The sequence below is a fragment of the Jaculus jaculus genome, chromosome 13, assembly GCF_020740685.1.
Source record: "Jaculus jaculus isolate mJacJac1 chromosome 13, mJacJac1.mat.Y.cur, whole genome shotgun sequence".
Taxonomy (NCBI): domain Eukaryota; kingdom Metazoa; phylum Chordata; class Mammalia; order Rodentia; family Dipodidae; genus Jaculus; species Jaculus jaculus.
The window spans coordinates 66540433-66552755 of NC_059114.1; the positions used below are offsets into that span (position 1 = coordinate 66540433).

Consider the following 12323-nt stretch of genomic DNA (forward strand, 5'->3'; position numbering starts at 1 on the left):
TCTATCTATCTATCTATCTATCTATCTATCTATCTATGCTATCTATGTATATCTCTCTCTCTCTTTCCCTCTTTCTCTCTCTCTCACATAAATAAAATAAAATAATTTTAAAAAAGATATACAGAATTGAACAGATAGAAGTATTTACATATAATATTCTTTTGGAAGGTGTATTCTAGTTTCAAACAACAAGCCTACAAGCATACTTTAGACATCCAACAATTTACAGTAAAAGCCATAGTGTCAAGTTCTTAGCAAAAATTTCTTTCATGTAGTTTGCAAGTAACAACTGAAATGTAGTAGATGGGATATGGACATACTTAGTATAGATAAACTTTTATATAACACAAAAGAGTTTTCAAAGTACTTCCATATATTGCTTTACTTGATTTCCTATAACAACCTACATAAAAAGTAGAAAAATGTTTAGTGGTAATTTTCTCTAATCTGTCTCAGTTATTTAGTTATTTATTGGTATGGAAGAGTTGGAACTCTTTGGTCCTGTAAACTATAGTCCAGGGCTGCCTATACTAATCAAGAAGTATAGTGAGAAATGTGGACATCCTGAGAATCTCACATAGCTACATGGGAGTCAGCTCCCCAGCTGACAAAAGCCAACTGTAATATTTCAGAAGTTGGTAAGCTGATTATCAAGTATAGACACTACTAAATATTGAACTTTGCATACATAGTCTTGTAGCTAAATACAGCATATTAAAAACAAATATTACAATTACTTATTTCCCCCTAACTGTACCAATGAAGTTATGCCCTTCTATCATCTGTTTCATAAAAATACTTGGTAATTGGCTACTGTGAAACTCCTCTCAATTTAGAATTATGGGCATTCATAGTCTCTTGAAATCAGTCATGATAACATATACACACTATTGAAAAAGCAAATACTAGCATAAATCAAAGCTTTTGTACCCCCTCTAGAGAGATAGTTGTAAAATATTTATCAACACACCCATGTCCCACTCATATAATTTGATTACACAGTCTTGGATGCCAAGTTCCATAGGAAGCTCAGCCTGCACTTCCTCATTTGAGTCAGTGCACATTCGTTACATGACCAGCGTAGCTCTAAGAGTTGCTCAACCTTATGAAGTGTTCATTATGTTTTAAGGAATGTGTGTCTTTTGAGGAAGAACCTGATTTTTTCTAATGATTTTAAAATTACCACACCCAAAGTCGCAATCTATTGGCCTATCTTTCCTGATTGTATTACTTTCTACCTGCCTTTAGCAGGCACCTGTATAAATTGAGCTATTCATTCTTGAAAATAATAGAGAAGGGGAGATTCATAAGGCATCTGACTTCCCTTCTGTAGTATTTGAGCTTGTTGAGGTAGATAAGTAATGGGCTGGCTGCTACATGAAGATTGCAGAGGCTAATGGAAGTCAACTAGACAGGAAGTCTGCAGAGAGTAGGAAAGCCACAGGGCAGGTGGTGGAGTACTTTATCCGTCAGGATAGGTGATGGCGTGCAATGATAATTCCAAGATATCTGTTTGTTAAAGCAGAGTCTTCCGTACTACACATTCAATGAGAGTAAACAAGGACTCTGCTTGCATGCAGTACTTATTCAGAAGCCCAAGAACTTATAAGGTTTCTTGCTGACATGTATTTCTATGATCAATTTCTTAAAGAGAAAGCAACATTTCTTATCGGCTCTGACAATGACTGATATTACTTATACACATACTTTACTAGTGAAAGGGAGAAAGAAACCGCCAGATTTCCATGTCCTTAAAAAAAAGTGTATGCAGATTTAACTACTAATGCTTGGGTCAGTCAGGAGGTAGACCGCATTGGAGCTTTGGCAGCAAACAATGAGAACCAAATCTCAGCACCTGCAGTGCTGAGCGCATCCTCTATCTCTTGCCAAACAACCTCAGAACAAAACAATGAGAACAGCAGTTTGTCAGGAGAATGAAGGCCCCAAGCATGAGAATGTATTGGAGCTATATCCTGCCCACAACCAAGGATCATAAGGGAGTCAAGAACCTGATTTGAAGCTGTTTATAGCAATGATGAGACCTGTGAAATAGATGATGAAATCCATTAAGTTAAACCTTCAGCCATTATTTAATCTCTGTTATCAATATTTTAAATAAGAGTAGTGTCTATAATCAGCCCCCCCCCCTTTCTCTCTCTCTCTCTGTCTGTTTTAACCTCCATGTTTTTATTTTGTATGAGGGATTTCTAATGAAGACACATACAGATTCCTATCTGCTAATTGTATAGCTCAGTAATTATGAGATCCCGGAACCAGTTTCCAGTGGTGTATCACTTACTCAAAAGTTCTGTCTCTTTCTTGGTGCCACCACTTTGCTATTGACTATTTGGTAAGCATTTGGGGTCACCAGAAGACTGCAGAGTGCAGTTGCCACCACTTTTTATCAACATACCAACTGTCTGTTGCCTAATGCTTTGAGGTATCTTAGAAGTTCTGCAATCACTCAAAACCTTCCCTAAATCCCTTAAGATATTCACAGATTCAGGTTCTCCGCAACACCAACCCTTACATCAAAGGGATGTGGATATAATCAGTTCCCTCCATTGCTCACATTTTTTTTTCTGCCTTATTACAAACTCATGTACACTAGACGTTTAATATAAGGTGTTGAGCTCACCAGAGACACAGATAGTCCAGATGTGCTCAGCTAGACTGTGAACAGAACCATGTAGAATAAGAAGCAATACTATTTCTGGTTGATATATCTTGCCAGGAAAATGTGGAGACACGGGATGAATCAGCACCTCAGCACCACCTGCTATTCTTTTCACATTACTTATAAAGCTACTTTCCTCCTTTCAAAGGTTGCTTTGGGGACTAAAGAGATATCTTGGTGGTTGAGGCCCTTGCCAGCAAAGCCAAAAGACCCAGTATCAATTCCCAAGGACCCACAGAAAGCCAGATGCACTAGATGGTGCATGTATCTTGAGTTCATTTGCAGTGGCTAGAGGCCCTCATGTGTCCATTTTCTTTCTATCTGCTTGTTTCTCCCTTTTTGTCTCTCTCTCTCAACCAAATAAAATATTTCTTTTTGAGGTAGGGTCTCACTCTGGCCCATGCTGACCTGGAATTAACTATGTGGTCTCAGGGTGGCCTTGAACTCACAGCAATCCTTTTACTTCTGCCTCGTGAGGGCTGGGATTAAAGGTGTGCACCACCATGCCCAGCAATAAAATATTTTTTAAAGCTGCCTTGGATATATGTATTTCCTTTACAGGGTAGCACCCCCACCATCCTCCATAGCCAGGAGTGTCCAACTTTTAAACATTGGAACATGACATTGTCATCTACAAATATGTTGGGCTTCATGTGTAACTATTCCCAGGGACATGTGGCCCATAGGCCAAAAGTTACACACACCAATCACAATCTCTTCCTTCTTCTGTTCCCTACATCTCTTTATCAACAACTTTTATTATTTTACCTTCTAAACACCTTTGAAAGACAATCTTTGCAAAAATGTGGCAGACACTATTTCATTCATCTACTTAATATTTATTAATTTGTTACTTGTAAATTATTGTCTTTATAAGTAAATACAAATACTTTAATATAACATGTTACAATTAGTGGCTCCAGTTTTCCAGTGAACATAGCATTTCATCACTGCTCTCCCCTAAATCTGTTCTCACATCACTAATATATAGTAAGAATTTTATCCTAACTTTAATCCATTCAAACATCTTATTCTTTGAGATAACACATTTTTCTGGTGTAATAACTAATTCACAAAACAACATGTTTGTAGTCTGAGTTTTAAAGGAAACTAAGGAAATGAAAGAATATTTTACACACACACAACATACACACACACACACACACACACACACACACACACACACACACACACATACACAGCATAACTTTTTTTACTTTGATACTGAGAGGTTTATTTTGTGGACATTTTACATGCTAGCCAGTGAAAACTGCAATATCTGAAAGTAACTCTGAACTTTTGACTATATTTTACTGCTAAGCAATCATCCTTAGCAGCTGGGATATTTTGCTTTCTTTCCTTAGAAAATTTTGTAATGGTGACATGTGGTTTGTCTCTTGGGCAATTTTATATTAAGTGTTTCAAAACAAGAAAATATTTTCCTATTGCAAACCGATGAAGAGAAAGAAGTACTCATTAATTTTGAATTTGAAGAAAGAATCTGTTGTTCTTTTCTTAACAGCATAATCATAACAGAGGTTTAATTATGTGAAACATAACTTTGCCTTCCTCTAAGTTCAGTGGGCCCCACCAGCTGCTCTTTTGATTTGCTCAGATCCAGCCCAATGAAGACTATTCATCATCCACCAGGCAGAACCAATTTATTCTTTGTTCTCCATCTCAAAGACATGGCTAGTAGAGTGTTGAACCCCAAAATTGCAGTGAGGGTACAAGTGGGATCAGACAGAATATCTTCTCCCACCCCTTTTTTTAGGTAGTAGATTTATGAAATATATCTTTAGGTCTCTTACTACATTAAAATTGCAATGTCTACAAAACAGCACCATTATGACAAAATCCCTTTGCCTTCTATTTCCATTGCTGCACAGAAAAAAAAATATATATGCAGGAGTATTTTCCTTTTACTTTGTTTCCTCTTTCCTGAAATTTACAACAAATATTTATATCATACTTACAAGTTAAGGTATGTCTGAGAATTTAAAAGTTGCTGAAAGAAATAGACCCTTTTGCTTATCATCCCCTCAAGTCTCAATTTAGGGATCATTTCTTTAAGGAAGTCTCTTGACATTGCCTCTCTGGGTTTCATGTGTATCTGTAGAATCCCGTTAGCACTATGACACTTAGCACGCTGGATTCTCTCCATAACTAAACTATTAGCTCTGTGAGTGTAACAATGAATGTTTTCCTTGTTATCCAGGATTATCAATCTTCCATATATTCGTGTTGAGGGCATAAATGAATGGATGACTATTGCATAAAACACAAGTAGTTCTGGCATTTACTAGGTTATATTTTGCTTCATATGACTTTGGCAGGTACAAACTCTAGAAGATGATTTGGAAACAGATTTTTACAAAGATTTAGTTACTCTGGAAAAAGATAAAGATGAACAAGCCCTTCTGTTGGATGCAGATAAGAGCTCTTTCCATGTGCCAATATTTTACTCCTCAAAGAAAAAAAAAATCTCCAAACATAACTCAGCCTTCCAACAAGCCATTCATGCCTCCCACAAAAAGGTAATAACAATGTTTCATGAACTTTTAATTATATGAGAATCAAAAAAAATTGAAGCCATCAAGCAGAGGGAGTTTTAATGTCATACCAGTAGAATTTCTCACACATAATTAAATAAATTTACTTTCTTTACATTAAACCTCACTCTAAAAGTTCTAGAAATTAAGTGTGTGTGTCCTTTCTACATTTGACTGTTGTATTCTCTGTAGTTTTAATTTTCATTGTCATATTGTCATAGATGTGTTTCTTCTAAACCACATACAATAGAACTTTGTCATTTTATGTAATCTGATTGTCTAAAGCCTTCTCCTGTCTTATTGCTTGAGCTACGACGTCCAGTACTCTATTGAAGAGCAGAGGTGAGAGTGGACAACCCTATCTTATGCCTGATCTTAATGGGAATTCCTCCAGTCTCTCTCTATTAAGTATTATTCGGGCCATAGGAGCTTTGTACATTGCCTTTATTATGTTAAGATATGAACCAACCATGCCATTTCTCTCCAATGTTTTGATCATGAAGTGATGTTGTATCTTGTCGAAGGCCTTTTCTGCATCTATTGAAATGATCATGTGGTTTTTGTGTTTAATTTTGTTTATCTGGTGTATTACATTGATAGATTTCCATATGTTGAACCACCCCTGTGTTCCTGGGATGAATCCCATTTGGTCGAGGTGGATAATGCTTTTGATGTGTTGTTGGATTTGGTTTGTGAGGATTTTGTTCAGGATCTTTGCATCTAAGTTCATCAGGGAAATAGGCCAGTAGTTTTCTTTTCTTGTGGCGTCTCTGCCTGGTTTTGGAATTAGGGTGATACTAGCTTCATAAAAGGAGTTGGGTAGCTTTCCCTGTTCTCCAATTGTATGGCACAGTTTGAGGAAGATCAGTTTGAGTTCTTCCATGAAGGTTTGATAGAATTCAGCTGAGAAGCCATCTGGTCCTGGACTCTTCTTTTTGGGGAGGTTTTTTATTACTTTTTCAATCTCTATGAGTGTGATAGGTTCATTTAGGAGATTAATCTGCTCTGAATTTAGCTTTGATAGATGGTATGCATCCAGGAATTTATCCATCTCCTCCACATTATCCAGTTTTGTGGAGTAGAGGTTTTTTTGAAATAAGTCCTGATTCTCCCAATTTCACTTATATCTGTTGTGATCTCTCCTTTTTCATTTTGAATTTTGTTAATTTGAAATATCTCTCTTTTTTTGCTTGATCAACTTAGCCAGGGATTTGTCAATCTTGTTTACTTTTTCAAAGAACCAGCTCTTTGTTTTGTCAATAGCCTTAATTTTTTTCTTATTTTCCAATTCATTAATTTATGCTCTGATTTTAATTATTTCTTTCCTTCTGCAGCTCTTTGTGTTGTATTTTTCTTGTTTTTGCACTGCCTTTAGGTAGATGGTTAGGTTATTGATTTGGAATCGCTCTGTCGTTTTTATGAAGGCATTGAGTGCTATGAACTTTCCCCTGAGGACTGCCTTCATTATGTCCCATAAGTATTGGTACAATGTGTTCTGATCATCATTCAATTCTAGAAATTTTGCAATCTCATTTTTAATTTCATCCACTATCCATTTATTATTTAAAAGTATACTGTTCAGTTTCCAGATGCCATTGGGATTCTTGATGGGTCTTTTGTTGTTGATTTCTAGCAATATAGCATTGTGATCTGATATCATGCAAGGAATTATTTCAATCTTCCTGAATATTTGGAGGCAGTCTTTGTGACCCAATGTATGGTCTATTTTAGAGAATGTTCCATGGGATGCTGAGAAGAATGTGTAGTCTGTGGATTTGGGATGGAAAGTTCTATAGATGTCCATTAGGTCTAAGTGATCTATGGTTTTGTTGAGTTCTCTTACTTCCCTGTTGAGTTTCTGTTTGGATGATTTGTCTATTACTGATAATGGTGTATTGAAGTCCCCAACTATGATGGTGCTTGTGCTTATTTCTGTTTTATTATCAAGTAGGTTTTAGTTTATGAACTGCGGTGCCCCTGTGTTTGGTGCATACAGATATATGATTGTAATATCCTCTCGATGGATTGTTCCCTTGATAAGAAGGAAGTGGTCTTCTTTGTCTTTTTTGATTATTTTTGGTTTGAAGTCTATTTTATCTGATATTAATATAGCACACCTGCTTGTTTCTTATTACCATTTGCTGAGGAGGTATCTGTCTTTAGTGGTGAGGTGGGTTTCTTGAAGACAACGGATTGAGGGGTCTAATTTTTTGATCCATCCTGTTAGCTTGTATCTCTTGATGGATGAATTAAGGCCATTAATATTTAGGGTAATGACTGTGAGATTTGATTTGATCCCTGCCATATTGTGATGGTATATGTGGGTTGTTGTTTTTATGGACTTTGAAGGTTTTTGTGCCTACTCTGGGTTTGGTTATTCTGTTCTGCTTCTTGTAGGCATTTGAAGTTGATTATTTGTTTCTTCTCTGTGCAGAATTTCCTGAAATACTCTCTGTAGGTTTGGTTTTGTGTTCATATAATTGTAAATCTGAGTTTTGTCATGGAAAGTTTTTCTTTCACCATCTATGAGGGATACTTTTGATTGGTAGAGTAGTTTGGGTTGGAAGCCATAGGTTCTTAGACTTTGTAGTGTTTCAACCCAGGCCCTTCTGGATTTCAGGGTTTCCATTGAGAAGTCTGGAGTAATTCTGATGGGGTTACCTTTAAAAGTGGTGTGCTGTTTTTCCCTAGCTGCTTTTAGGATTTTCTCTTTGGTGTCAATGTTTTGAGTCTTAATGACAATATGTCTTGGAGAGTTTCTCCTTTGGTCTAGTCTGTTTGGAGTTCTGTTGTCTTCCTGTATCTTGATGGGCCTTTCTTTTAAGAGACTGGAGGTTTTCTTCATTTATTTTGTTAAATAAGTTCTCTATGCCTTTCGTCTGAATTTCTTCTCCTTCTGATATTCCAATGATCCTAATATGTGGACGTTTATCCCACAATTTCTTCATGTTCTGTTCACAGGAACTTTTGAACTTACTGAAATGTGTGAACTCTAGAACTGCTTCTTCCATCCTGTCTTCCAGATCAGAGTTTCTATCTTCCACATGGCTGACTCTGTTCTTGAGAGCTTCTAGAGTTTTGGACTTTTTCAATTAAGTTTGCATTTTCTACTCCTTTTCTATGTATTATTTCCATATCTCTGTCAAGATTCCTTTTCATGTCATTTTCTGATTTTCCTGATGTTTCTTGGAATTCATCCTTGCATTTCTTTATGTCTTCATTTAGTATCACCAGCTGATTTTTGAGGGCCTTTTTTTTTTACTCTCCCTCATATCTCTTAACTGTCTTTGAACTCTTTCCATTTTCTTATATATTAGGTCTAGTCTAGTGATGGCAGCCTCCACATGATTATCTGTCCTTTGTTGCTTTTCTGCAAGTTCTACCAGTACCTTGGTCAGGGTTGTATTGCTCATAGCTTCATTTTGGTGTTCTGATCCTAGTAACTCTTTTATGTTTTGATTAGAGATGTTCATTGTAGGACTGGGTGATCTAACTGGATTTTCTTGCATTTGATTTCTCATGTTATTTCTTTTGTGCTGTGGTCTGCCCATCACACTGTATCGGCATATAGGTGGATGGACCAGCCTGGGCTCAAGCACAATGGGAATGTGAAGCAGCCTGAGGCTGTAGCCAAGCAGCCTGGGCTTTGGCTCTTTCTTGCCAAAGCTGCCTGAGCTCCTCCCTGTTTGGGGCGCCAAAGTTGCCTGAGCTCTCACGCAGTTATGTGCCAAAGCTGCTTGTGCTCACACTAGAAGGGACACAGAGCACCAAGCACTGAAGCAGCCCAAACCCTGGTGTGGCGGAACACTGGAACCCAGAATGCAACAGGACAATAGCAGTCAGCCAGTGTGGGAGACAGGGAGGGGATGGCACCTGAGTTAGCATAAACGACTGACACAGTTTGAGCTCAGGTGTGGAGTTATAAATTGGCCTGGGCTCATGCTCTGGAATGTGTGGTGGCCGGAACAGTAAGTTGGAAAGTGGGTGAAGTGGACTAAACTTCCACAAGTGGATATGAGCAGCAGAGGGCACCAGTTAAATTGATCAAGGGAGCCTGAGCTCCAATGGGCCAGCAGGCGTAGCCTGGGCAAGGTCACTCATGGGCAGGGGTGGCAGGACGATCGACCCTGTGCAGTGAGGCAAGTGGAACTGTCTTGGCCTGAGATCCTTTTCCTACAGTAAGTGTGGGAGTTTTCTGAAGCTGGGACTGTGGGTATGGAGGCTTCTTGGGGGGAGGGGTGTGCTACCCTCACAAGGGAATCAGTGATTCCCTGTTTTTTCCCCCCTGGGCCCTCCCACTGGCAACCTATTGGAGATTGCTCTCCCCTAAAAGGCCCAGTGAGCCCTTAATGTCTTGCCTTTCTTTCCTGGGGATGTGCTGCGCAGGTAGGTGGTCACCATCTTGGCTGGAAGTACCAAGACAGTAGATTTCTAATAGGAAGTTATTGACATTTGCAAAGGCCTTTTAAAAATGGTATTTGTTCTTCACTATAACCACCAAAGTGTAGTTGTTTTTATCCAAGAGATGGATGGAAAGGATGACCTCTGAGTCATGGGAGGAAGACAAAAGAACACAGGTACCAACAATGGAGGCAATGGGACCAGCAACTGGAGGGCATCCTTGTATAGTTCCTTCTGCCTTTGACATATTGTCTTTCTTTTCTTATTTGTTTATACTTACATACTAATATAGAAATGAAGCCTTGAGGACAGGGCAGAGAGGAGAAAAATGAAGCCTGGTATCCTTCCTTGATAATTTTGCATTGTCATTTATACAAAAGAACCCTATGAGATTATCAGAATAGATATTTTAGCCCCATTTTGTAAGTGAATAAATTGGAGTACATGTATGTGTTCATCATTAATTCAATAAACATTCATCAAGTAGCTAATCATGAAAGGCTTTACACTGAAGTCCAGGAGGCTAAGGTTGGCTGGGAGAGGAAATCGTGGCATAATCTATGTTTAGCATGCATTAAATCTTATATTTATTCCCTAGCACCCACTTCCCCCAGACAAGCTAAACAACTTTTAGAGGTCTTATAATGATAAATGCCAGAGTTGGGAACTGAAATAAGGCGGTCTGATTTTTGTCCACTATTTTTATCCACTATACTACCTTTCATGATATTAATCAGCATTTTGTTATTCATAATTTCAACAAACTTATTGAAAGAATATAGTACTGATGACATGAACATATGAAAATGGAACAGTATAAATTTCTTTTAAAAATATATTGTTACCATGTTTTTTTTATTTTTTTTATTTTTTTTAAATTTTTATTTATTTATTTGAGAGCGATAGACACAGAGAGAAGGACAGATAGAGGGAGAGAAAGAGAATGGGCGCGCCAGGGCTTCCAGCCTCTGCAAACGAACTCCAGACGCGTGCGCCCCCTTGTGCATCTGGCTAACGTGGGACCTAGGGAACCGAGCCTCGAACTGGGGTCCTTAGGCTTTACAGGCAAGCGCTTAACCACTATGCCATCTCTCCAGCCCTGTTACCATGTTTTTATATACAAACGTGCAATTTGAGTACCAAGTAGGACCAAAACATTGAGGCCATGGCAGGCAAAATCCTTGTAATTTTAGCTTATGCTAATAGAAAATAAAAGATTATCTTAAATTCTAATAAAAAAATATGTTGTTACTCAGTTTGGGATGGGCTATGCATCATAAGCTCCCCAAATTTAGCAAGTTATATTTGTAAGAAGTTAATATTATTAGAAAGTAAGAATGCAACTATGTATGACTTTCTGCTAATCTTTTGACTCAGAACATCTAAGGCTGGGCATGTGAATATGGTCCTTTTTATAAATCCCCACTCACTCTGATACAATATCTATGACTAGAAATAACTACTTAAAGATATAGTCAAAGGTCGCAGGAAAAGAGAGAAGTTGAAGAGATATAAGTATGATTATCAGTCTTGGCATTAAGACAGGTATTATGGGTTGGAAATATAGTATAGCCAGTGTAGTACTTACCTAGCATGATCAAGGTCCCTGGATCCAATCCCAACTACCTCATAAAACTGAGCACAGTGAAGCTGGGTGTGGTGGCACATGCTTTTAATATCAGCACTCGGGAAGCAGAGGTAGGAGGACTGCTGTGAGTTAGAGGCCACCCTAAGAATACAGAGTGAATTCTAGGTCAGCCTGGGTTAGAGTGACTCCCTACCTCAAGAAAAAAATGAGCATGGTGACACTAGCTTGTAATCTAAACTCTCAGCAAGTAGAGGCAGAAAAATCTGAAGTTCAAGATCATCCTCAGCTACACAATGAGACCAACCTCTGCTACGTGAAAACCTGTCTCAAAAAAGAAAGTAAAAAATGAAGAAGGTGGGTGGAGGGAGGGGCATACTTCACAGAATTAGATCATAAGTGTTTTAAACTTAGTAAAGAACATGTATAAAAACCTTTATCTTTAGTTAAATGGGTATCTGGATACCTAATTGTTTGCTATTTAGGGCTTTTCATAGGTTGGAACAGATGAAACTCTTCTTATTCATTTTTGTCTTACAAAACTGTTAGCCTCCAATACATGACTAATGTAGAGCAAATCTGAACAGAATAGGGGACTCTTACTCTAAGTAGACAATGCTACTACAGCCATTAATCTTCAGTTACCAAGAAACAACACACCACAAACTTGCAGATTAAGCCTAGCTCTTTGGTTGAGCTTAACTGTTTTGTCAGTTCCAGACATGACTACATGTCCAGACATTTGTTGGGCTGTACAAGACAAAATACTAATCAATATGTAATACTCAGTGATTTTCTGATATACTTTACAAAGTTGAAACCATAAAATGTGATTAACACTGATGAAGTAGAGCATGTGTATTTGATCAGCCTACTGTAAATAATATCTTAGTCTAAGCTAGCCATTTCCAGACCTCATGCAGCAGTAAATAGTGTACCATGCCTGTCCTTCTGCTACGGTGAGCTACCAAAGTGGAACTTGTATTTCTTGAATCTAAAGAAAACTGGGAATATTAAACCTCTCAGAGCAGACATTACAAATAACAGCAAAAAGCAAGTATTTCTAACTAAACAGAGAAAGATCCATTTTGATTATTCTATGACAAAA

The 12323-nt window shown here is 37.8% G+C and overlaps 1 protein-coding gene across 1 annotated transcript in view; it reads left to right on the forward strand.

The window, feature by feature from the left end:
- The window catches only part of C6 (complement C6), a 73972-nt gene that overhangs the window by 18089 nt on the left and 43560 nt on the right, over positions 1-12323 (forward strand). The window contains exon 6 of the mRNA XM_004652498.2: positions 5014-5214. Within this exon, the coding sequence (XP_004652555.2) occupies positions 5014-5214 (201 nt within the window). The remainder of the gene's footprint in view (positions 1-5013; positions 5215-12323) is intronic.